We start from the raw sequence: 27,714 nt of genomic DNA on the forward strand, positions 1-27,714 counted from the left end.
AACAGCCTCCCCCCTCGCCTGTCCCATTCCTGTGCTGTGACCTCTAGGCTCTCAGACACCCAGGTCGTGAATGAACTAGTCAATTACCTTTTCCGAGAGACTTTTGCTAAGAGAAATTCCAGTGCTGGCTCTCCTTACAGGAAAATGTTTTCCGTCTCTTTTCAAAAGTGACACCTTGAACCAGCTCTCCTGTGATACATTTCTTCTCGGCCAGCCTAGAATCACACCAGACAGCAGACTTTAACAGCGGCAGAGTAGAACGACTGCCAGCAAGAGGGAAGCTGTTGAGGTTTTGAAAACGTCAGCACAATTGTTACAAACTTCTTGAATAATTTCAGGGCCCATCTTTCATTTTCTCCCACAGATCGCCAACCCACGTGCTTCCTGCACAGGGACTCTCCTCTCTCACTTTCAGGCTCCCTCCCCTACATCCTTGGATCAGCTTTGTCCACTTAAGAAACTGCCCGCCATTGCCTTGGGGCCCATGTGTAGACATCAGTAAATTCGGACTCCAGCCTGCACAATAGTCAGAGGTGTGCGCTGATACAGTCGATGAGCTTCCTGATGAGACCAGCTCAGGTCCCCGGGGACCTCTGCTCAGCGGGCCCCCCCCTCCCCCGCAGGCTCTGAGGCTCCCGCCCCTAAGACCAGGGTCTGGATTCTTTCCTCCCACAGGTACAGCTTCCCTCAGGACTCACTCGGGACTTCTCCAGGCTGTGAATCCAGAACCACCTTCCTGCCTCCCGTCCCAGGAACCCAGCACCAACTGCCCCAAATTTTACTTCGTAAACCCTCAAATTGCACTAGTGATATGAAAAGGAGGAATGATTAAAGAAAAAAGAACACTCAAACCTTGAAAATTGGGTTAATCAATAAATCATTCAGAATAACTCACTCCAAACTGTACCTGTTGCCTTCAGAATCTACAGACTCCTACCTCGCATTGATTTGTGTGTGTGTGTTTGTGCTGGGAAACTACGTCCTGTATTCGTTTTGGAGATAATTCCTCCACCTTCCCCAGACGTCTCAAATTCCAGAAACTTGCTTGCAGCTGCAGCCAGGACCAAGGTGGAAACTGTGGGCCACTTGCGACTTCTCCTGGGCCCCTGCATTCAGCCACTGAACACGTGCTTCCAAGGGGACTCTGAGGTTTTAATTATACAAGATCTGAAAATGGTTTCTTAAGACTTGGACATTTTAACCAATACTTATTTTTAAATTTTCGGTACTTTTCTCCTCTCCTTCTCTCCTCAGGACTTTAATTATCCCAACTACTTGAAGCTATCCCCCAGCTCCCTGATGGTTTGTTCATTTTTTAAAAAAAACTTTTAAAATCACTGATGTCCATTTTGGTTCTTTTCTCTAACAAGGGTCACTCGCCTTTTCTTTCACGTGATCTAGTCTTGTCCTGATGCCCCTGAATTATAGGAGCCTCCACTCTGGTGGTGGGAACAGCTGTGTTCCTGGCTGTGCGTGAGCTCCGAGCTCGGTGGAGTTCTCCTCTCATATTTTCAGGCAGATCTTTCTCCAGCCTTGATGGGTTCCTCACACCTGTGCCTTGGTCAGTGCAGGGTCGAGTGTGCAATGGACACTCTGTAGCTATCCTGGGTTCTGTGTCTGTGCTGCTAAGGTATCACACCAGGAGCATGAGGGAATCCGACCAAAAATGAGTCCTCTCTGACCTCAGTAGTATCTCGAGGTGCAGGACGCAGAGAGCCTGGTAAATTTCCTGCAGTTTCTTGAAAGATGTCAACCCTGCTGGACCCTCTCTCAGATGGAGACCTGGCAAAGAGACTATTACGGACTTAAAGAGAGTAAGCAAGGAAATCTACTCACAGGGTAGGGGACTCATCCTGCTGTATGTTCTCCAAGGAGAAACACATTCTCTGCAGGCAAGTTTGTTCCGCCCTGCTCGGACCTGGGACCCCGGGGAGAGACTGCACCTGCGCCGTCACTGAGGGAGGCCAGCCCTGCAGCTGTGCCCAGCCCCGCCCCGCCCCGCCCCCTGCTGATTTGCATGTTCCCAGAGCACAGCCCACTGCCCGGGACACTTGTTGATATGCTGGTCACACCCTGTGCAGGAGTCAGTCTCATTCAGGACACAGAGTGAACATGAGGGCCCCCGCTCAGCTCCTCGGTCTCCTGCTGCTCTGGCTCCCAGGTAAGGACGGAGACACTGGGGATCACTCACGCTGTGACACCTGCCGCCTTGTCATTGCTCGCTATTGGACCCCTGAGTGTCTCTATGGATCTGGGACATTTGAACATCACCTCAGCCCAGACAGTCCCCAGGAAAGTCTCTTATAACATGATTAATTGTGTGGATATGTGTGTTTCTTGTTTCCCATCTCAGGTGCCAGGTGTGCTACCCAGATGACCCAGTCTCCCTCCTCCCTGTCTGCATCTCTGGGAGACAGAGTCACCATCACCTGCCAGGCCAGTCAGAGCATCAGCAGTTACTTAGCCTGGTATCAGCAGAAACCAGGGCAAGCTCCTAAGCTCCTGATCTATGGTGCATCCAGACTGCAAACCGGGGTCCCTTCCAGGTTCAGCGGCAGTGGATCAGGGACAAGTTTCACCCTCACCATCAGCGGCCTGGAGGCTGAAGATGCCGGGACTTACTACTGTCAGCAGTATTACAGTGCACCTCCCACAGTGTTACAGGCCAGAACAAAAACCACCGGGGGAGGCAGACGTGTGAACCTGGGCTGCCCCAGCTGCTCCTCCAGGTGCCTCCATCTGCTGAGACAGTTTTTTAGATGCACCCACACTTTGTAGGTCTTTTACAGGTTTTAGTTGAAGAGACGGGGGCCTCCTTGGCACCCTAGTTCTCATTCCTCCTCCTCAGCTCAGCCTCACAGACCTGAGAGCACTTTTTCTATTTTAATTAAGTAGGAAATCATGACATCTGAGGAGTGTGAGTTACAGCATTAGGGTTCATCCAGCAAGGGAATTAACAACAAATTTTTCAAGCAGGGATTTTTCTTTTTTAATAGAATTCTATTCTAAACTAACAACGTTTCAAATGCATGTGGTTATGAAAGTCAGGGAAGAAGATACTAGAAGTGGGGTACGCGTGTGGGCTGGTGGAGTTCTGGTGCTTCCCTGGAAGCCAGGGCACACCTGCCACTGAAGGCATAGGCCACCTCATCGTGTGGCCCTCAGGCCTGTCTAGAAAACCCTGGTTGTGGTCCTGATGCTCTCAGCCACCTGCATCACTTCATTCGGTGATTCTCCAGTCCACACTTCTATCCACGCATCTGCCTGCAGGTGCGATGGGCAGTACTGAAGCCTCCTCTCTGACTCCAGATTTCAGGAGGAGCCCCTCGGTGAGCAGCTCTACAGGAAACCACTGAAGGAAAAGGGCTTCAGGGAATCTGCTTCCAGGAGATGATGGTGATGATGGGGAGCTGACAGCAGACAGCCCAGCATGGACACTGGTTTCCGTCTCTCAGAATTTTGCTGCTTTGTAATGACCCCAGAATGCACGTGGCTGTGCTCCAAGATTCATCAACAAGATTGGGATTAGAGCAAGGAACTGCATTCAGCCACAGGGCAAAGAGAAAAATGAGCAAACACATACAAATGTGTACATATTTACATAGAGACATGCTCGAAACTTCATACATATAAATACATACAAATATGTGTACTTTATATACATACATATATGTGTGTATGTGTAGCAATCATTTCACAAAAAATCATTTAAAAAAACATTTGTAAGAATTTCTTAACAATGAAAAAACAACCAAAGCCAATCAATATGGCATTCTTTTTATACGAAATAAGTTCTATGAGACATGAAAATAACTTGCAGGTTCCAGAAAGCTGTAGTTGCGTCTGTACTAAGGGAAGCCTGTTAGAAATGCAGCCTAGCAGGACCTAGAACGAGAGTCTGCATTTTCACAAGGTGACAGGTGATATGGATAAGATTTAAGAAGTTACGTTTTAGGGGATCTTACTTCAGCTAAAGAAATCCATCTTTATTCCCACTGAGGCTATTTGGGAAATTTTATTAAAGCCACATGTTGGAAACACACCTGATTTAATTTTAAAATTAATACAAATTTACATTTTAAAATATTTTTAACATTGAAATTTGAAAAAAAATAATTATCTTTGTGGCTGATCAATTATTTCACAACAAATAAAGTTAATAATAGAAAAAACAAACAACCCAATCCAAAAGTGGGTAGAAGACCTAAAGAAGCAATTCTCCAATGAAGACATACATATGACCAATAGGCATGTGAAAAAATACGCAATATCGCTAATTATCAGAGAAATGCAAATCCAAACTACAATGAGATATCACCTCATACCAGTCAGAATGGCCATCATTCAACAGTCCACAAATGATAAATGCTGGAGAGGCTGTGGAGAAAAGGGAACCCTCCTACACCATTGGTGGGAATGTAGTTTGCTGCAGCCATTATGGAAAACATGGATTCCTCAAAAAACTAAAAAAAGACTTACCACATGACCCAGGAATCTCCCACTCCTGAGCATTTATCCAGAGGGAACTCTAATCCTAAAAGATACATGCACCTCAGTGTTCACAGAAGCACTATTTACAACAGCCAAGACATGGAAACAAACTAAATGTCCATCCACAGAAGACTGGACAAAGAAGCAGTGGTATATTTATGCAATAGAATACTACTCAGCCATAAAAAAGAATAAAATAATGCCATTTGCAGCAACATGAATAGACCTAGAGATCATCATTCTAAGTGAAGTAAGCCAGAAAGAGAAAGAAAAATGCCATATATCACTCATATGTGGAATCTAAAAAAAAAAAGACACAAATGAACTTATTCACAAAACAGAAACAGACTCAGAGACGTAGAAAACAAACTTGTGGTTACGGGGTGGGGGAAGGGGTGGGAAGAGATAAATTGGGGGTTTGAGATTTGCAAATATTAATTACTATATATAAAATAGCTACACAACAAGTTTCTTCTGTTGAGCACAGGGAACTAGATTCAATACCTTGTAGTGACCTACAATGGAAAAGTGTGTGAAAAAAATCCACGTATGTATATGTATGACTGAAACATTATGCGGTTCTCCAGAAATGGTCACATTGCAAAGTGACTCTACTTCTATTAAAATAAAAACCACTTTATGGAATATAGGTTTTAAAAACGTGAGTAATTACCAAAATGAAAGAATAAATCCAAATTGTGTGCACCTGGGTTGAAGATGATTGGACTTTGATGCTCTTGGGTAGCTTGGTTGGGGAATTTTTTTCCCTCTGAAATTTGCCCTGAGAAGACTGTACCCTAAGTAGTCACCGCACTTCAGTCTGACCCCAGATGAGACACTATTCGTGGGCTGGTGACCAGCTCAGTGACGTTTAGTGGGACCACCCAGAGCCCTGCCTGGAGCAGCAAACCATTGTTAACAGGAGCATCTGTGAATATTCAAGGTAACGCTTAGTGTTGTGAGTTTCTGAATTTTGATTGGTTGATTATTAATAATTATACAAAAGCTACCCAAATTAATATTTGCACGTCTGTCTATGTATATATAGACACATTTTATTAAAGCTGAATAGTAAGCAATCTGTTATAAAGATATTAAGAAAAAATCAAAATGAAATAACATGTGAATAAAAAGAGTGAAATTTATCTCCTTTAGAGAAATATGTTCACATATAATGTACATGCAGGTGCATAGACATTTATTTGATATGCTGTTTTGGGCACACATTATGTAAACAGGAGCTCATGTCTAACTAGAGTTAGGTGGCTCTCACAGTATATCTATTTCTATATATACACACACGTTATGTGCATTTATACAAAATTACCATGTAAATGATGTAAATTGAGATGAATCTGATTACTTTCCATCTAGAAATTGGTGTCCAGGACTAGAGATAGGTCTCACTCTGGCTAAGGGAATTTTTTTTTATTCTTTGTATTCTAAAATTCCTACCAAATGGATGTGCTCCCTTAAACATAATTTCTAATTCTGTGGAAGTCCAAAGGGTATGGATGGAGATGATTGTCCGAATGTTGAAAATGAAACCATTGCACCCTATGAAATGCCTCATTTTAGGCCGGACAACAATGATGCCACGAGTTCCAAGTGTGCAATAACTTATTAGATTTTTTCTTCAATTTTAGGATATAATCTTGTTGAAAAACACACTGTCTAGTTCATAGCACCTGTGATTTATAGACAATAATAACTAAAATAAAGTACCTATCAACAAACACAAAGTGGCCTAAATGGCTAGAAAATTGATTACGTAGGTAAGAACGCTTGTCTTCAAATGAGACATAATTCAGTCTGTCGAAGGGAGGCATTTCTGGAAATCAAGGAGAGGTATTACGATATTGTGAAGTTTGAACTGAATGCTTCAAGAATATATTTAAAAATTGCCTTTTCATACTACAGGTATTATGCTACCAGTTATTCGCTTAGTCAACAATTGGCTTGTCTCAAATATTGGCTGAGTGTGTCCCTTAACTTGTTTCTTTGTAAATTAAAGGGCAAGACTGCACATTAGAAAACCAGCAGCGCTCAGATTTTAGTGTTTGGAAAACAAGTTAAGGGACAGTTCTGAAAAGCAGCTCCATGGGAAGCTGTAGCTCCCACTTCCTCAGGGATGGGGTCATCTCAAAGGTGGCCGTGGTGGATGCAGGTCACCTGGGGCTGTTAGCCCGTATATGTGACTGCTCGGCTCCACCTTATGGCCCCCAAGTACACTAGGCAGAAGTTATACAGACTTTCATGACCTCTTAGCTCCTCAGAAGACACGCAGAGTTACTTCCACAACCGTAGGACCATTGACATCCAGATGGAGAAAACGTATGTCGACAGATTCCGTGGGAGGTGTCGCCATCACACTATTAGAGGAACGTGTATGATGGGAGATCTTCTTGTAACCATATTGGGGAATACAGTACACAACGGTCTCTCTACTCTTTGGCCAAAACAAACCCCATTCCTCCTACAGACAAAATACACCAATGCTCACCCCACCAACCACTCGCAAGTTCTGCTCCGTCATGGTCAAAATCCAAGCTCTCATTCTGTAAACGGGGCCTTGGGTGGCTAAGTCTCCTTGCCCATGTTTCCTGAAGAGTGTTCCTCCCACCTCAAGCCCTGAGGTCAGTGTGAGGGGCAGTGGGGTACAGACCCTCTGTGGACACTGCGGGAGACACTTTCGTTGGCAAAGGAGGCACCGAGCAGTCCCTGTTCCATGTGCCGCAGGGCAGCACCTCCGCGTTAGACTTCCTACTTTCATTCTTTTTCCCCCTGAGCTGTACGTCATATTCATTTAAGCTACTTCATCAAGTCCGCCCAGATAATGGGTCCAAAACAACGTCTTCTCTGTGACCCAAATTGTATTATCCTCTGAGGCAGTTTCAATTAGACTTCTTGCATGAAACCTTGACCATTTTCATTATATTCTGATTTTATTCTTAATTTAGACCTGACTGCATTACCTCAAGTGTAGATATGGCTCCTGTGTAGGATTTTCTAAATTTTGTTTATGTGTTGTCTCCCCACGCTCCAAATTCCAGAAGTCAGTTACAAAGGGAATTGATGTTATAACCTTGGTCTGTCTTCTGCTGAGCAGCCCCACCCTTACGTTCGATCCAGGTGAAGGGTTCTGTATGGAAGCTGCCTGAGCTCAAGTCCAATCAATAGCTATTTAAGCAATTAATTGGTTTGAAAAGTATTGCCTGATAACATTCCTATAACGTAGTCAGGGTCACTCACAGTGGTCACCGTCAGAGGAAGGCCAGCTGTCACTGATGACTTGGGTGACCAATAAGGGGCTTGCGTGGTTCTCTCACTAATGGTCCCCAGTCCATGGGGGGAGCAAGCATCCCTGAGTGGTCGTTCTCAGTTAATGGGCTCTGAACTGCGAACCTCAAAATATCTGTGCCCAGAATGACTCTGCATGTTTTCCCAAGAGGCCTTGACTATCAAACCCCTTTTCAATGGACAGGTCCCTGGCTAGATGCCGGTGTCTGCCTCAGTCACGTAAAGACAGGACACGAGGAAGTCAGCATCTCTGCCTCCAGCTGCACGGGATCCCAGGCGAGGAAAGAGATGGCAAGGAGTTGCGGAGACAGGTGATGACTGCTTCTTCTCATTGTCAGATGGATCCTGAGACCGTCTGGGGTCTGTGACACGCGACTACTCTTAGAACACTGAGTCTTGGTGCCCTGAGAAGGTCATGGTGAGAGATGTGGTCAACCACAGGAACATTTGCAGTTCTGTGAGTTTTAACATTTTTAGATGCCAGTGGAGACTTGTGCTGACTTTTTTGTGATTTGCAGACAAAACTTTGAGAGAGAAGGTCACCATCACCTGGAAAGCATCCAAATATCAGTAGCCACTTGCACTGCTACCAATGAACAGGAAGTCAGGCTCCAGTGCATCCCCATAGCCACCCTTCTGTCTTCTGCTCGTGCTCTTCCTGGGGTAGTCACAGTGCTTCTGGGACAGACTTCACCCCAACAATCAGCAGCTCGGGGGCTGAAAATGCAGCATATCACTCATCTCAGCCTGTGAGCGCCCTGTACAGACAGGACACTGACTCGGCTACTCCGCCTTGTCCTGGTGACCGCGTGAAGTTGGGGCAACCTGGTGGACAGCTCAGAGAAGGGGACTTTGAAGTGTGGCTTTCTCCTATCCCAGGAGACAGAGGCTGGGGCCATGCCTACATCCTTGTTTTGAATTTGGCTTCCTTATGTAACAGGATTAGGGACTGATACGGAATGAGTTCCAGGATTTATTGTTAAACGGAAACTACAAAGTGTAGACACTGATCTGTTTTCTGGTCCATGTTGTGTAAGGCAGAAGGGCAGGGGAAATAAAACCCTGGAAGGATGGCCACGCGAGAGTGAGCGCCCACAGGTACGGGGCGCGTAATGGGAGAGTGGCGACAGGGATGAGGCACTTCCCTGACCACAGCTGTGGTCCTTTATGTTCTTGCACAGGGTGCAGCGAAGCTGTGTTACACGTGTTCAATGAATAAATTAATAAAACCCACAAGACGTGGAAAACTGAACTGTGTTCCTTCTTGCTGTGACTGAGGAGAGTCACGAGAGCACTGAACCATCCTCTCAGAAGACCTGGTGGAAGTTTGGTCTGACCATGTAGAAATCTGTTAAAAATCATAAGAGAAAATCTTTCCTGAGAACATTGAATGTGATTTGACTTAATGCCAGAATTATTTCACACACTAAAAGGTAATTGGTTGTTAGAAGAAAGAAGAAACAAATTCATCCCCAGACCCACATCGTAGGAACTGCAGGACCGGAGGGAGGACTGGGAGCGCTGGGGAAGAGGAGGGAGGCCTGCAGGGTGGAGAGACACACACAGAGGACGCTGCTAAGCATGCCCTGAACATGCAGGTGCCTCGCCTTCTGTGGACCAGGAAGCAAAGCAGAGAACAAAGGCACCACTCCCAACCTTCAGATGCTGCATCCGATACAGATTTTAAACAACACTTTAAGCTTCTCTGTAAATACAGGCTTAAAATTTCACTGCAAAAGGAAAAGAAGAATGTGCTTGGTTTGGGGAAGAATGAAGACAGCATGCACATTGTCCATGATCAACGGGTGGGCACCTCTCTCACGATCAGTAAATTGAGTTAAGCTGAGAACAAACAGGGACTGAGACCTAGAAGGCCAGCTTCCCTGTGCAGCCGTCACCCTGTCCTCCCGGGACATCCCAGGGCAGCTGTGGGATGCCAGGGGGACAGACAAGAGACCAGTGCTGCACAGACGGGACCAGGGCAACAGAAGTGTGGGGTAAGCGAGGCTGGCTGAACCCTGGCGCCCACGCCCGATGCCTCCCCAGTCTCTCCAGTGCTGATTAAGGAGCTGAGAGATGCAAGTTCTTCAGTGTCCTGCCCGGCATTTGGATCCCATCCCTGGTGGGAATATTGCAATTATTACGTCGTGGGTCTTCCTGAAAACTATGCATCTCTGTGTAGTGTGGACACACATGTGATAAGACTTGGTAACCAATTATGATATTTGTGGACATCGGGAAAGAAAAGATGTTTGAGAATATACTTAAAGAGCTACACACTGCCTGAGAAACCATGTCGTCAAAAACAGTAAAAAAAAAAAAAAAAAATACGCTCAGGGTGTCTCCCCACAAGTGGCCACTAGAAGGGGCACCTGCACAACACAGAGCCCAGAGAGGGCTCTGCGTGTGTGTCTGGTGATAAAGGCCCAGTATTCTGAGCCTGATTCTGAGGATGATTATTGTAATCACCACTTCCTCATTTCATGTCAGCCCTTACATTTTTTTTATCCAGTTTCAATTTCACAGCCCTTCCTCCTGCCCAATTCTCCAGCAGCATCCGCGGCCATAGGACAAATGACACTTTGGAAAGACTCACAAAGACATCCCCAAACATGGGCAGGTGGCTAAAAGCCAGTTCCTGTTCCACTGTTTCAAGTACTATGTGCACCTGTGGAAATGGTGCAGAAAGACAGTGCATTTCAGAAAGAATTGTGAGGGAGGGGGTTCGGCTCCTAGAGGACAGGAGGGAGGACGGTGTCTCTGGAGGCTGGTCAAGTCAGTGAGGTTCATCAGGAGGACATAGATCAAGGCGCATCCCACATCCAAGGGTGAGAAAGCACAAAACTGGGGGTTCTCCCCAGGTCAGAGGTCGTGGCTTTAAAGAATGTAAGTCAGACTCACACTTTCGCACATCTGCACCGTCTCCTGCTTTAAGACGGGTTTGGATGGTCTGGCTAACCTGCCTCTCCTGAAATATGGAAACAGACTGTCAAAGACTAAAAGGACAAAGAAAACTGGTTTTGGTCATATTTATGCCAGTACCTACATTCAGGAGAGAAAAATGGACACAAGAGGTCCACACCAATGTCTTCAACCCCTGACCCCCAGATGTGCAGCAGGGGGCCTGGGGTCCCAGCCCAGGTCAGGGGCAGTGGGTCTGGGACAGATTTCCCGCTCACCATCCCCAGCATGGAGCCTGGAGGCCTTGCACGTCCCTTCTGTGCACACAGCCCTCACTGGGACCCCAACGGCCCCAGACACCGCCCTCCCGTGTGCGCTCAGCCCTGTGCTCGGCTGAGCAGCTGCCTCCTCCAGGGAACCAGTGTCAGAGCAGCTGCTCCTGTCCAGTCGCTCCATGTGTCCATCTCAGCTCAGGGTTCTCGCCGTGCTGTCCCTCATGTCACATGTTCCTCTGTTACACACGCTTCAACCCCAAGTTTATGGTTTCCTGGCTCAATTTATGGAAACACATTCCTTCAGTCTCAGCTCTTTCTGACACATTGGAACCGCAGGGCAAACTGTGTAGAGTGAGCACGCATGTATGAGACTGATTTCCTGACCTCAACTATCACGTCCTTTGTTTTGAAATTCACTTATTTTTATCAAGAATGAGTTCCCAAGTTGCATTTGATTTAACTTGACTAGTTTTCAGTTCTTGGAGAATTTTTCTACAAAGTCATGTTCCCCAAAAGTCTACATAGGACAGACTAAATATATCCTGTAAAGTGATCGAGTCTTCTCTGATCCTTTCTCCTTGATAAACCACAAATTTCCACCCTGTCTTCATGTGTTGCCCTCCACATTAATCAATAGGTCTAATCGCCCTTGTTAGTCAGGTCAGAAACAGATAATGTGGAAATCAATTATATTTCTAGAAATAAGTATCAGGTAATTGTAGCTACGTAACCTTCAAGTGAGGCACCAGAATCTCAGATTTTTATAAACAGAATCTCAACTGTATGAATCCTGATTTAGCATCAATGGCACCCCAGCGCTCCCAGGTAGAAGTAGCTGAGTGCTGGCTGTACGTCTCCATTTGAATTCTGCAACGATCTAAGTGGTAGCAAAGTCTATTCACTTAACCACATGTTTGAGCTAGATAATAGGCACTCGTTGATGAATATTAACAAGTTTTTTCATTTTTTATTGAGGTATAGTTGATCTGCAATACTGTGTTAGTTTCAGGTGTACAGGAAAGTGATTCATTTATATATGTACATGTGGGTATATATATATATTCATTTTTAGATTCTTTCCATTATAGATTATTATAAGATATTGAATATAGTTTCCTGTGCAATACAGTAGGCCCTTGTTCTTCATCTATTTTAAATACAGTAGTGTGTATATGTTAATTCCAAACTCCTAAGTTATCCCTCTGTCCCCCACCCCCTTCCCCTTTGGTAACCATAGTTTGTTTTCTATGTCTGTAAGTCTCTTTCTGGTCTGTAAATAAGTTCATTTGTATCATTTTTTAAAGATTGCATATATAAGTGATATCATGCGATCTTTGTCTGACTTACTTCACTTATTATGATCATCTCTAAGTTCATACACATTGCTGCAAATGGCATTATTTCATTCTTTTTTATGACCGAGTAATATTCCCTTGTATGTAATATTCCCTTGTATGTATAGACTGCAACTTCTTTATCCATTCGTCTGTCCATGGACGTTAAGTTGCCTTGGATCCTACCGCATGTTAACAAGTCCCATTCTTCTTTTCCTTTTTCCAGCCTATGAACAATCCTGTGGTGAATGTCATTGCAGAATCATTTGTCATTTAAGACTGAACATCACTCATTTTAAAAACTCCTGTATTGTATAGTAGCTTAAAAAAAACTAAAGTATGAAAAAAAATGAGTGCATATAGACTTAGTAAGGAAAGAGATAGGGAAAAGCTAGAGACAAATGAGTGCTTATTTCAGTTAATATGAAATTCAAGTCCAAGAACCCGCACTACTGGGAGAGATGAAAGAATGAAGTCATTTACTCTGGACTAATGTTAAGTGTAAAATTGCATGAGTGAGGTGTTCAACATATTTATAATACTCTATATATTTTCACCCAGATAGTGAATATATATAAGCCATGTTCAAGTGCACAGTTAAGACATTCTTACCCTTCTTCTGTAGATGTTTTACCTGAATTAAAAGGAAAACAACCAAATTCAGAGTCATTTGAACAAACATAGAAAAAAAAATTACCGATTATTTATGGAAACTCAACCTTAAAAAAGAAGAGCGTAAATATGACTTGGAAAGTTTAAAAAAAAAACCATAAAACTGTTAGAAAAAATGAAGGAAGCATTTACAGGTGTGCCTTTAACGCTTAGGCACTATAGATTTCATCTCAGAATTTCCTTTAACGTGGAGACATTTTCTGCTAACTTTGCTCACAGGCTCTCCCCAACGCGCTGCCCCCACCAGGGCATTTGCATGTGGCTCCCTGGGGGGGACCTTCCCTGGCAAGTTCCAGATAAAAGCTCAGCTCTAGCCTGGCTTTGACTCATCGGGACACATCAGGTCCGACTGCTGAAAATGACGCTCCCTGCTCAGCTCCTGGGGCTCCTCCTGCTCTGGGTCCCAGGTTAAGGATGGAGGGGAGATGAGGAGGAGAATGCAGGGTGAGCTCTGGGGCACCACTGCTCCCCTGTGTGCTCTGTCTGCACATCACATGTGCATAACTGGTCCTGCTGATGGGCGTGTGATGTTTAGATCTGAGAGAATGAGGAAGGCTCCCGAAGGAACGAGGACTTGTGCTCTGGTCAGGACTGTGACGGGGGAAGTGGGTTAGCTTAGGTAATGTTTAGAGGCCTCTTTTCACTTCACAGACATCAGGTTCATTATTGTGGTTGTGCAGTATTGTTGTATGAATCAAAAGCACAAAAAATGAGACTAAAACAAAGTTGTATTTTTGATAAAAGTATTTTGATAAAATATTTTGACAAACATTTTGGTAAAATAAATAGGAAATTGGAAACAATGAAACAGGCTGCTACAATTTGTATGTAACTTGGTACTTCTCTGTCATTGCTTTAGGGTCCAGTGGGGATGTTGTGCTGACCCAGACCCCAGGCTCCCTGTCTGTCGTCCCTGGAGAGTCAGCCTCCATCTCCTGCAAGGCTAGTCAGAGCCTCGTACACACTGATGGAAAGACCTATTTGTATTGGCTCCTACAGAAGCCAGGCCAATCTCCACAGCGACTGATCTATCAAGTTTCCAACCGTGGCTCTGGGGTCCCAGACAGGTTCACTGGCAGCGGGTCAGGGACAGATTTCACCCTGAAAATCAGCGGGGTGAAGGCTGAGGATGCTGGAGTGTATTACTGTGCTCAAGCTATATATGATCCTCCCACAGTGGTCCAGCCCTGAACACAAACCTTCCCGCCCGGGGTGGCCCAGCTGCCCAGTGCGTTGCTTCTCTGGGGACCTGACAGCAGACTCTCTGAGTCTGTGTAAGAGGAAGATGTGGGGGCTCCCAGGGGATCAGGTCGCAGCTGAGGGCTCGGGCCACGAGTGCTCCTGCTGCTCCGCAGGTGCAGCCCCGCCAGCGGCACAGCCTGGTCCCGGCAGGGGCAGCAGGGACCTGAGGGGCCCAGGTCCCGTGAGCCGCCAGTGATGTGAACGGGAGGCCCAGCCTCCTCCTCCTACCTCATCTCCGTGTGTCACTGAGACGTATCCAGTCTAACAACCAGACCAGTGACACGGACACGTGGCACCAAAAGTCTAACGCACGTGGGGAGTGAGCAGCTTGGGGTGTATTTTTCACTGGAAAATATCTGTTAATATCGGTAAATTGGTATTTCCCTCTTTTTCTTTTTTTTTTAAACTCTATTTATAGAATGATTATAGTTCCTTTTCTTTTTCTTTGTTTTTTCTAAATATTTTTTATTGAGTTATAGTCATTTTACTATGTTGTGTCAAATTCCAGTATAGAGCACAATTTTTCAGTTGTATATGAACATACTTATATTCATTGTCACATTTGTTTTCTCTGTGAGCTACCACAAGGTCTTGTATGTATTTCCCTGTGCTATACAGTATAATCTTGTTTATCTATTTTACAGTTTGAAATCCCTGTCTATCCCTTCCCGCCCCCCGCCCCCTTGGCAACCACAAGTTTGTATTCTATGTCTGAGTCTGTTTCTGTTTTGTGTTTATGTTTTTGTTTGTTTGTTTTAGATTCCACATGTGAGCGATCTCATATGGTATTTTTCTTTCTCTTTCTGGCTTACTTCGCTTAGAATGACATCCTCCAGGAGCATTCATGTTGCTGCAAATGGCATTGCACTGTCAGTTTTTAATGGCTGAATAGTATTCCATTGTATAAATATACCACAGCTTCTTTATGCAGTCATTTGTTGTTGCACATTTAGGCTGTTTCCATGTCTTGGCTATTGTAAATAGTGCTGCTGTGAACATTGGGGCGCAGGTGTCATCCTGAAGTAGGGTTCCTTCTGGATATATGCCCAGGCGTGGGATTCCTGGGTCATACGGTAAGTCTATCCCTAGTCTTTTGAGGAATCTCCACACTGTTTTCCATAGTGGCTGCACCAAACTGCATTCCCACCAGCAGTGTAGGAGGGTTCCCTTTTCTCCACAGCCTCTCCAGCATTTGTCATCTGTGGACTTTTGAATGATGGATTTCCCTCTTTTGCAATTTTAGTTACATGATCTCCTCCTGTAACCTGTTAGAGAACGTGTCCTACACACGCTGCTTTCAGGGGACTTGAATGAGAATACGCAGTAAAAATATTTAATTTCTCAATATTCAAATAGACTTTTTGAAATTCATAGTAAGAGAAGATTTAAATGCCAACAGGCTTTGTTTTGCCTCTGTTACATTTTTCTGAGTGAAAAGAGAGTTTTTGTCATTTCAAAAGTGGGCCTTGAAAATAAACGCAAAATTGAATGATGGAGGTCATAAATTTTACCCTGCAAACATGAAAAAAAAATCTAAATGATAGAATATTTTCCTTTTTACTCCCAAATTGAAAAACTTGAAGACTAATTACTCTAAATACTGCTTTAGCCAAGACAAATTTGATATTCTCATAAGAAAAGTTTTCAAACAATGAATAAGTTCATTACAAGTTTGTTATCATTCCCAGCACATTGTCATTAACTGGAAATAAACCCGAGTAATGTATTTTAATTGGAAGCGTATATAACATGTGTGCGCTGTGTGGACTCTACGTACAGGAAAGCTCCAGAGTGATAGCGGGCCTGGTAAGGGGTCATTCCACGCCCAAGTCGTAACGCAGGAAGGTAGAATTACAAGGATGGATCAGTCAGTGGAACAACACGATCAGACTTCTGGTTAAGAAAATAAAGTATCTTACAAGTGATTGTTTATTCTAGAATCGTGGACTCCACGGTAAGTGTAGTTAAAATTCGAATGTTTCAACTGCATAAGGTTTGAATGTGTGTGGACTAAGATATATAGAAAGAAGACTGAAACTCTCAAAGTAAGGAATTTGAGACACATATTACGTTACTTAAAAAGAGTAATGCATCACTGAGTTTAAAAGAGAGTGTGGAACGCACTGGGAGAAAAACAAAATGGGAGTGGGGAGTTACACTTTGCCGGACTCATCTGATCCCTCACGGGATCCACAGCACCTAGAGACACAGCGTTTCCAGGTGTGAGAGAGGAGACACAAGCCAAACCTGTCAAGGAATCCTGCACAACAGTAACATCCCAGGGGGCTTCATCCTCAACAAGGAACGCTGACAAAGCAACGATCTCGGAAAGTGAAAGGGGGGCTTGGGGAGAATCTTGACCCCCAGTCTCTCCCGTGGTGTCTAGCATCCCTCAGTTCAGACACACAGACATTTTTTTCTCAGTTTCATAAATTGTAGCAGAAAACGATCACTTCATGAGCACTAATTCCCTTGGTAACATGGGAAATTCTTTGATTCCCTGCTGGTCCACTGCCATGAATGACTGCAGATGGCTACAGCATCACCATATCCCGCAGAGTCTCCAGGCAGACATGTACTTCTCCTGAGAGTCAGAGACTTGGTTACTGCAAAGACCAAACTGCGTGACAGGCGCAGGCATTTCCCAGATTGGTCACTGTGTATAATGATTAGAGAGCTGGCTAAACATTTCACCCTTAGGTCAAAACCTATTCATTCTTGCTATCCTGGTCACTGTTTCAAAGTATACAGAATATCATAATGGAGAATTTTTTAAATCACCCGAGCTCATTTGTAAGCAGCCTTATTTGTATGATATTGTATTTGGTAGGATCAATGGATTCTCTAGTTACCTGTCTATTCTTATTTGAATTTCCTCACAAAGTACATTCCTTAATCCACTGGTCTCTCTTAGTTTTCTCTGATTTGGGTAAACCACAGAGTCTGTGAGTCCTTGGACAGTAACGCCTTCTGAGTCTCAGTGGGCAGGAAAGGCGAAACTCTATCCAGTTTACAGCCAGTCTCAGGAAGGACGCAGCAAACTCCCTTGAGGAGGGAGTGACGTGGGGCCCAGAACCCCACCACGTGGGTGTCTCATCACACAGAACAGACAGCCGGGTACTGGAGGCAAACACCACCAGCAGGCTTTTCTAGTCACAAACCGCTTACTAACAGCCATTATAGACATCAAAGTACCATCCTCTGACCACAGAGCGAAAATTACAGTAGAAGAACTTCTAACATGTTAACCAGAGTTTTCAGAAATGAAGACCTGATTGAGACGAAGGGTTGTTTATTTGGAAGTTTTTAACACTGCAGTGGGGGAAGCAGAAATTCCAGAGGCACTTGAATTGTGTTCTGTTGGCTAAAACACTGGTGGAAGCTTATAAAGTCTTATAAAGGTAAAAACCTCAAAAAACCACAGTCAGTTACATAGGTTGATTGTCAAAATTATCATTGGAGCTGGCAAGAAGGAAGGGTACTTGTTAAGAAGGAGTTAGTAAAGGTCTGAAATGGCTACATGATTGCAAGAGGGGTGACCTTGAGGCTACAATGTTACCGTGAGCACATGACGTCCTAAAATGTCTCCCGGAGTCCTTGGGTGGCTGAGGTTTGACAGCGTTTGGAAAATTCACACTCTCAGTGGTGCAGAAACCTGTCTGAGACCAGATTGTCCATGGCTGCCCATCTCCATCTTGTGAGCCCGAACTATGATTCCTCTTATGTAATTTCAGCCTGTCATCAATGGCCTTCCTCCTGCAGTTGACTGTGGTCAAGACTAGGGACCCATGGAGGCCTGGCCCCCACCTGATCCTCATCTGGGCTCTTCTCAGGCAGTATAAGTTATACTTCCTTCATGCATTCTTTGCTATTTTCTATTCATTCTGATTTTTTTAACTGAATTTAGGCTATAGAGCATTGCTGTTCACAAATAGAGCAGACATGGCTGCTGAACAAAGAATTCCCTACTTTGTTGTGTGTATTTTCTCTCCAGCTTTGATCAGTGACATCTCTCAGTCGGTACCTCCTGCCTTCTGCTCGGCCCCTAATCTGTGCAGCTGCCACAGGGAAGTTCAACACTCACAAGCCCCAGTTCACACAAGGGGGACTTTACCCCATCCCTCCCTGGCCCTATTAAGTGCCAACTTTCTGCTTCTCTCAGCCCCGTCTGGTCCAGCTCGGGCCAACCTTGTTCTAACTGGGGTTTCCTTCTGTGATTCATAAACTTTCTCTCAAATATTTATCTACTTGGAGCATCAACAGACTCCAGATAACACCTATTAATTAATTCCACCTCTGCTCCCTGGGGTGACTGCATGGACACAAGGGAGTAGGCACGTGAAGGGCCAAGAAAAGAAGGAGTGAACCCTAGAGAGGTGAGCCCTGCTGGACTCTCCTTAATGTCCCCGTCACATTTGCTGTGTCAGGAGCTAAAAATCTGAAAGAAAGGTGATGCTGAGAGGCTGAGGCCAAGCAGAGCTTGGGGCAACCTCATATGGCCAGGGGGAAGCATGAGCCCCAAGGACTGGAAAAAAGGAGGGACCCTGAGTCACACCAGAGCCCTCAGTCAGGAGGCCTCACTGCGGGAGAAGAGATGAACTCGGAGCAGCAAGGAACTGCGCACCCTGCGGACCAGACCCCAAGTAGCGCATCCCTGATTGGATGAAGGTGATAAACACCTAGCGTTTCAGCGCCAGCCTCAGAAGTCAATACTTCCCGGAGGATAAAGTCATTCCAGAGCCTAGACTCATCTCTTTCATTTTTAGGGTAAATATGTGTGTTAGTCTACCTAAATATGAAGTATATAATGTGCAGCCACACGTTTATTAAAACACGGAGACCTGCAGTATGAAGGGGGAAATAGGCAGTTTAGGAAAGGCAACCGAAACGGAGCAGAAAGGCAGTCAGGACAGATCCAAAGCACGTGCAGACATCGGGGCCGTTGCTTATTATAAGCTTAGCATTCCTTGTGACGGGATGCAGGATTTTTCATGAAACCGGAACCTATGAAAGATAAGCAATAAGAATTCGGTACGTAAAGTAACAGGAGGTCCGTGAGCTTCCCGCAGCGACGCGGGGGTGATGAGAGGAGACGACGGGGATGGGACCTTCTCCCAACGCATCTTTCTTCCTTTACGCTCTGACATGAGGTGTCAGGAATTCTGCGCTGCGCTTGCTCAACAAACAAATACACCCCATCCAGAAGAATGAGGAGCGGGAATTTGTGTTCCTTTTTCAGAGGAAACCTAGGAAATGGAGAGAATCTCCTCGAGCCTGAGCCACACTCTCAGGTGATCTGGCGGGAGCTTGATCAGGCCACGGAGAAAGCTGCTTCCAATACTACGTGGAAAATCTCTCCTGAGTGTCAGATGTGACCTAATTTAGTGGCAGAATCATTTCACAAACTATAGGGTCACTGACTGCCAGGTAGAAAGAAGAAACAGCCATTCATTTTTCAGACCAAAGACTGTGAGAAGTGCTGGACCAGAGGGAGGACTGGGAGAGGCTGGGGGTGGGGAGAGAGAGCTGAAGGAGGAAGGATGCGCCAAGGGACCTCCCGAAGCCTGAGACACGCAGCTGCAGCGCCCTTTGTGGGAGCAGGAACAAAGGCACAAGTCCTAGTCTGGAGACACTCAGTCAATACAGATTTTAAACAATTCAAAATGTTCAGTAAACATAGGCTTAAAACTTCATTAAAAGGCAGGAGACACTTGGTTTCAGGGAGAATGAAGAGTGTCCACATTGTCCATGACCACCGGCTGGGCACCTGTCTCATGAGCACTAAACTGAGTGAAGTTGAGAACCAGCCGGCACTGAGACCTTGAAGACCAGCTTCCCTGTGCAGCCGTCACCCTGTCCTCCAGGGCAGCCTGAGGCAGCTGTCAGATGCCAGGGGGACAGACTAGAGCCCAGGGTGCTGCACAGATGGGACCAGAGCAACAGAAGTGTGGGGTGAGCAAGGCTGGCTGAACCCTGGCGCCCACGCCCGATGCTGCCCCAGACGCTCCAGCCGTAAGCAGCAGATGCCTCTGCCGCGGAGCTGGAGCCCAGACTGCCTGGAAAAACCACAGTTCTTGTGTCACTGAGATCTAACTGCAACGAGGCGTCTCTGTGTAAGGTGACAACGCTTTCGGATAGCATCTGGTAACCAATTATGACCTTCCGTGGGCATCAGGAAAGAAAAGATGTTTGAAAATGTGCAGAGAAGAGCAACACGTTGCCCTAAAAATGATCCCATCAACCACAGGAACAAGGCTTCAGGGTGTTTCCCAGCAGGAAGCCGCTGGACGCGGCAGGCACCCCGGAGGGGCCTGTGTCTCTGGGAACAATGGCCGCCGTCCAGGCTGAGTCTGAGTATGATTGTCGCTGTTAGTGTTATTGCTGCCACTGCTTAATTCTGTTCGACACTTGCACTGCGCACAGGAACAATCTCACGGCTCTGTCTGCTGCCCTATCTTCCGGCAGGTCCCGTGACTCAGGAAAGCCTCCTGATTACAAACCAGTCCCCTCCATCACTGACGGTCCCAAGTACAGCGTGAGTCTGGGAAGTCGCTTACAAAGACAACACACGTTAGAAAGAACTGTGAGAGAGGAGGTCTATCTGGTCAGTGATAGGAGTGGGGATGAGTTCTCCGGAGGGGGGTCCAGTCAGTGATGGGCTTCAGGAGGACGCAGATCCAGGTGCCCCCTCCTCCAGGTGTGACAAGGTGCAAAAGCAAATGTTCTCGCCCAGCGGGCGGCTGTGACTTTGACTGTGGACCAGACACACGGCTCCTCACATCTGCAGTCACCTGCTCTATTCAGACGGGGGCCGGCCTGGTCCGGATCCCAGCCCCCCAGCAACGAGGGACACACACTGTCACTAAATAAAGGTCGATAAAAACCACTTTACTTGCATTTGTACCGGTAGGTGCAGTCAGGCTAGAAAAATGGACAGAAGTGAAATCCCTCAATAATCAAATTAAAAGTGACGGCCTGTGACTGTTCCTCTTCCTCTGTTGATCCCCTAGGACCTGTGTGACCCCTCAGAGCAGCACGTGTGCCCCACGTGATCCGTCCCCAGATGCTGGGCTCTGCCCAGCCCGAGCCCACGGTTGGATCAGACCGAGGCACTCGGGTACAATCAGCCGCATGAACTGGGTCCATAAACCGACACCCCAACATGGGGTCCTCTGCAGGGGGTCTGTGCAAAGTTTCTCACTCCTCATCCCCAGTGTGGAGCCTGGAGGCCCTGCACATCCCTTCTGTGCACACAGCCCTCACTGGGACGCTGCACAGTGTAACGGCCCCAGACACCACCCTCCCGTGTGCGCTCAGACTTGTGCTTGGCTGAGCAGCTACTTCCTCCAGGGAACCAGTGTCAGAGCAGCTGCTCCTCTCAGAGAAGAGCCAGGCTGGGGTGAGGTGGACATGGTGCGGAGCCCCTGCAGGAAGGCGGGGACATCCCTAGTGTGTCTCAAGCGCAGGAGTCCTGTCACTGGAGAACTGGTGTCTGGAACGCTGGGGAGGGGCTCATGGACAACTCCACCCTGCCTCTCGCCCTCGGCTCTCAGCACCTCTGAGCCCAGGAGGACCGGCCACCTGCTCTCCAGGCACCAGGAACACAGGCCTGCCTGCCCTGACGTCACTGCCAAATTCATCCTCATTTGTTCACAGAGAGGGTGGGGGGGGGTCCCTGGAGGGGCTGGTCTGTTGGCCTAAGAAAACTGTCTTTCCCTCAGTCTCTCTGGGGCAAAATCCTAGTCTGTTATATGCCTAGTAATTCTAATATTTACTCTCCTAAAAACTGAAATATATCTGTAGATTAGAAAGCTAAAAACACGAGTGTTTAAATTTCATGTGAGTGTCATGTAGACAGAGCTTCCAAATTTGTTCATCGAGATCTGTTTCTGAACTTCCTGCCTTTGCGGTTCCTTCAGGTTTCTATGTGCTGCACCCACCTCAGCTCCGGCCCTCTGGCCCCGCCCTCCCTGACCCCAGTTTCCCCCCAGCTTAGACATGCTTCTCCCCCAGCTCTCAGAATGACGGCTTCCTTGGTTGGGGGTATTTATTGACTTGAGAGCGTAAGAGAGAGGCATCTGGAGAGTGGGACAGAGTCTGTACTTCATCCAGATCGAGATAGATGTGGACCTTAATCAGTTGGGCACTTAGATGTCAGCCCTTTTTTCCTGTCTTTTGAAATCTCGATTAAAATTAAAAGACCCATTGTCTTTTAACAATTATTAAAAAACCCCAAAAGTCACTAAATAATCATGGTAGCAGCCTTACTAAAGAGAAGTGTAATATGATTAAGGAAGTTCTAAGAAAGTGGAAAACTGATGGAAAAAAGAGGAGGAAACATTCCCCTGTGTGCCCTTCCCCCTTAGCACAGATTTCATTTTTATTGAGGTTGAAGGTTGTCCGTCCACACCGACATTTCATGTTACTTTGCTCACAAGAGAGGCTCCCCAGCCCCCTGGCTCTCCCCACAGCGCTGCCCCCACCAGGGCATTTGCATGCTGCTCCCTGGGGAGGATCTTCCCTGGCAAGTCCCATATAAAAGCTCAGCTCTAGCCTGGCTTTGATTCATCGGGACGCATCAGTTCCAGCTGCTGAAAATGAGGCTTCCTGCTCAGCTCCTGGGGCTCCTCCTGCTCTGGGTCCCAGGTGAGGACAGAGGGGAGATGAGGAGGAGAATGTGGGGGTGAGCTCTGGGGGCACCCCTGCTCTCTGTGTGTATTTGTCCAGATGTCAGAGGCAAACCTTTCCGTCTGTCAAGGGCATGTGATGTTCAGCAGAAGGAGGATGAGGAGGAGCCCAGAAGGAACGAGTCTCAGTTCTGTGGTGAAGACGGGGACATAGAGAGACTGGGCCGGTGGACATGACATCTAGAGATCCCTTTTTATGTTGCAAATCTTGGGTTCATTTTGAAATTCAATATTTTGGGGATCACTCAGAATCAAAAATGTAACTTAGCCTTAAGTAAATAACAAAAGAAAAATTCTGAAAATGATTCCTAAAGCTTGTCCAAAATCTTGTCATTTTCTCTTACTCTTTTAGGGTCCAGTGGGGATTTAGTGCTGACCCAGATCCCAGGCTCCCTGTCTGTCACGCCTGGGGAGCCGGCCTCCATCTCCTGCAGATCCACTGAAAACCTTGAAGATAGTGAAGGAGACACATACTTGAGTTGGTACCTGCAGAAACCAGGCCAGTCTCCACAGATGCTGATCTTTGCAGGTTCCAGCCGGGCCCCTGGGATCCCAGACAGGTTCACTGGCAGCGGGTCAGAGACAGCTTTCACCCTGAAAATCAGCGGGGTGAAGGCCGAGGATGCTGGAGTGTATTACTGTGCACAGTCTCTTCCCACAGTGGTACAGGCCTGAACACAAACCTTCCCGCCCGGGGTGGCCCAGCTGCCCAGTGCGTCGCTTCTCTGGGGACCTGACAGCAGACTCTCTGAGTCTGTGTAAGAGGAAGATGTGGGGGCTCCCAGGGGATCAGGTCGCAGCTGAGGGCTCGGGCCACACGTGCTCCTGCTGCTCCGCAGGTGCAGCCCCGCCAGCGGCACAGCCTGGTCCTGGCAGGGGCAGCAGGGACCTGAGGGGCCCGGGTCCTGTGAGCTGCCAGTGGTGTGAACGGGAGGCTGAGTGCAGGCCAGCCCCAGCCTCCTGCCTCGTCTCCGTGTGGCACTGAGACGTATCCAGTCTAACAACCAGACCAGCGACACTGCCACGTGGCACCAAAAGTCTAACGCACGTTGCAAATGCACAGCTTGGGGTTCACTGTTCCCTGGAGAACATTAGGCAGTATTGGTACATTGCCATCGCCCCACTTTCTCAATTTCGTACGTCTTTACTACTTACATTAGTCCCTCCATCAATATCTTTGAACGTTCATTCTACACAGTCTGTCCTCAGGGAGACTGTGATTGAGAATATTCAGTTTAATTTTTGAGTGTGTATACAGACCTTTGGAAATCCACAGCAAATAGAAGACTTCAATGCCAAAAGGCTTTGTTCTGCCTCAGTTACATTTTTTTTTTCTGAGTGAAAAGGTGGTTTTCATGATTTCAAAGTGGTCTTGGAAGATGAACCACCAAAACTGAATGATGCGAGCACAACATTTCCCCCACACACCACAGGACAGAGACAGAGTCATATGAGATTAGTTCTTTCTCTTTCAAATGGTAAGGATATTTAACGAAACAGTGTTTAAGACATGACAAATTTGATACTATTGCCATAATGAAAGATACTGAACAAACATATGTGTTGTTTTCACATGATACAGTTAATCCCTGAAATGAAATCTGAGTAACATATTTTAGCTGGAAATGCATAGAAAATGTATGCATTGAAGAGATTCCATTTAAAGTATTGCTTCCAAGTGATGTCTGATCTCATAAGGGGTCATGGCGTTTACATGCGATAACACAGAATGACAGAAGTAAAAGAATGATTGAATTGACGAAATAGCTGATCTTGTTTCTGGTTAAGAAAATAAAATGTAACTAAAGATCGCTGGCTATTCTAAGATAATGGCTTTATGGGAAGAGCAATTAAAATCCCAATGTGTCAATTCCATTAAATTTAAAGTGTGTGGAAAATCATAGAAATCAAGCAGACCTGAGCCCTCCAGTCATGGATCTGAAGATACTTAATAGATTATTTCAAAAACCCAACACATCATTGAGATTAAAAGCCATTGTATTTCAGCCTTTAAGCCATTTTGTGTTTATTTTTGTGTGTGGAGTGAGGGAGGGTTTGTACTATACTGTAGAGCACAGGAAAATATATTCAATATCTTATAGTAGCTTATGGTGAAAAAGAATATGAAAATGAATGTATGTATATCCACATATGACGGAAGCAGTGTGCTGCGCACCAGAAATTGACACAACATTGTAAACTGACTAGACTTCAAAAAATAAAGTGTATGCTTTTTGGACTGATACTTCTATACCTGAGAGTTTAACCTATTAAAATAAAACTGCCCTTCCTCACGGAGAATACAAAATCACACTTCCTGCTGTATTCTGTGTAGTGGTCAATAACCTTAAACAAAGTAAATGCCCACCAGTCGGATTGAGGTTACTTCAAATGTGCTGCATTCCTTCCACGAAATAGTCCATAAGCATTACAAAACCTTAATTTGATACATGCAGGATTAGTTATAGAGATTCCTTTGGTTAATTGTTATCTAAGGAAAAAAGACACAATTTGGTAAATCAAAGGATAGAAGACTACTTTTGTATAAAAATATATATATATAAGATACACAAGCAGGAATTTCATATTTACTCTCTGTGAAAAGTTGTTCCCCTTTTCCTGTTGTCTTAAACTGTTTTACTAATATACATGATTCAAATTTTTGAAAGAGAGTCAAATTTTTCTCTCTATCCAGCTCCTCTAACTTGAGTGTTCTGAGCAAATCGTGAGTTTATCTCATCAGTCAAGAGTGAGTTAAAACAGACTTATGCCTCCACCCCTCTTCCTGCCATGACTTTAGAGAAACATCATCTAAGAGCTAACAGAGCAGCTGTTAGCCGGGCAGCAGCAGAAACAGGAAAGTGACTGGACCACGTCAATCCATCAGGCTGCGCATGTTTCACGGGACCGAGATTGAGCCTTTGTTCCGCGAAAGCAGCTCTCACTGCCCCGTCACATCAGCCGGCACGTGGCTGGGAAGACCGTGGGGTGGGACACAGTCAGCACTGGGATGCATCTGTGCTTGGTCCCCATCTCCATCTGCAGGGACCCGCTGTCCCACCCTCTCTTCCCAAACCGCATCTTTGACATCTCATGAGGATCACAGAACCTAGCCCCTAAGTCGGTTTAAACCAATATCCTTTCTGAATTCCTATGTGCTTGTTAGTCTTTTGTCTTCAACTCCATGACTACTTAGGGGACGAATCATTGGACGTTTCCAAAGGAGAATGGAAAAGTGATGGATATAACAGTACGGGCATTGTGAGTGACAGTGACACATCTCACAGTCAAAATCCTTTGAGGTTCTGCACTGAAAACTCCATAAACTGCTGTATCACAAAACGGCCATTAGATGGCAGAAAACCCCGCAATAAACACAAGATAAAGGCGTGGTCTTAGAAATAGTAGGAGAGTAAGGGTGATGCTGTCCTATTTTCAACAGGAGCCCCTAAGGCTTGAATGGGGTCTCTGGTGTGATGGGGACCCCTGGGGAGGAGCTGCCACTGTGCTGAGTGCTGGAGAAAACCCCGCCCCGTGCTCTGTGCTGTGTGGCTGAAAGTCTGCCTTGTCCCTCCCCTCTGTGACGGCTGTGTCCCCAGAGCCCATCCTTACGCTCCCTGAACAGGAGCAGCCTCAGGAAGCAGCCTGGGGACACAGAGACCCCAGCTTGGCTCCTCTCCCTCCTGCTGCTCTGACTCAGGTGAGCAAGGCGGGCTCAGGCTTCACCCTCGGTTTCTCTGCATCACACATGCACGTGTCCTCGAAGGCGAAGCTGTGAATCTGCTTTGTTTTCTGATCAGAAGTGCAGCAAGTTGAATGAGCTACTTGCTTGGCATTAATGTCTGGGGATGTCCATGTTTGCTGCCCCACTTAGATGCCAGTGGGGACACTGTCTCCAGCTTTCCTCCCTGTGTCTCTGGAGAGAGGGTCACCATCACCTGCAGGGCCAGAGTGCTCACACTGTCATAGCTTGATGCCAGCAAAGACCAGGACCAGCACCTGAGCTCCTGCCCACCCACACTGGCCCCGGACAGGATGACTTTCTGGTTATGGGGCAGTGGGTGCGCACATGCATCACTCTCGCCATCAGCAGGACAGCTGCCTTCAGGAGCACAGGTCCCTCCTGCGGTCACCACTCTGAGCTTAAAACTGACCCAGCTGCAGCTTCCAAACTGGGGCTCTTATAGTCTCTTGGGCCTTCTCAGGGGAACAGGGCTCGGCCAGCAGCTCTGACGTCACACCCGCTCCCTCCTGACACTTCCGTCCCGCCTCCTCTATGGGGCACCTCCCGGGCATCTCATCTGTATCACTGAGTGAATCGCTTCAGTGTTTTGTCCCACCTCCTGTTCTGCACTCACTGCCTCCAGTACATCCTTACATCACACACAGGTGTCTTCGTCCTCCGCGTCTGGACACTTGCTCCTCCCGCACATCCTGGCCCGTTGTTCCCTGGAGCTCTGACCCCACCGCATGAGTCCTTGTGGAAGAGTGCTGGTGGTAAGCTGTGGTCATTGGAAACCAGAAAATACAACACAAGCTGCGCACAGGAGGACACTGAAAAGCATCCCACATCCCAGGCGGTCCTCACTCGCACAGTCAGCTCTGGGTCTCGTCCGTGGCAACCTCAGAGCAACAAACTAGTCCCAGAGAGGGGAAAGTATTAGAGAGGGCCTGATCGGAGACCCTGAGAGTCCCCAGCCTGCAGCTCACAGGAGCCAAGCCAAGGGCCTCAGCTGGGGTCTCCACGGGCAGCAGAACGCGGTCCCGTCTCCTGAGACGTGGGCTGGACGCGCTGCTGCCTCTTTGGGTCAG

The 27,714-nt window shown here is 46.5% G+C and overlaps 2 gene segments (V, D, J or C); both read left to right on the forward strand.

Annotated features, from left to right (window-relative positions):
- Positions 1-2,083: 2,083 nt before the first annotated feature.
- Positions 2,084-21,267, forward strand: LOC140690065 (immunoglobulin kappa variable 1-8-like). The segment is given in 4 exon segments: positions 2,084-2,161; positions 2,354-2,729; positions 20,681-20,750; positions 21,226-21,267. Coding segments are annotated over 4 exon segments (537 nt in total).
- A 1,545-nt stretch (positions 21,268-22,812) lies between these two features.
- LOC116285886 (immunoglobulin kappa variable 2-28-like) lies at positions 22,813-23,577 on the forward strand. The segment is given in 2 exon segments: positions 22,813-22,861; positions 23,255-23,577. Coding segments are annotated over 2 exon segments (372 nt in total).
- Positions 23,578-27,714: the final 4,137 nt, after the last annotated feature.

The sequence above is a fragment of the Vicugna pacos genome, chromosome 28, assembly GCF_048564905.1.
Source record: "Vicugna pacos chromosome 28, VicPac4, whole genome shotgun sequence".
NCBI lineage: Eukaryota > Metazoa > Chordata > Mammalia > Artiodactyla > Camelidae > Vicugna > Vicugna pacos.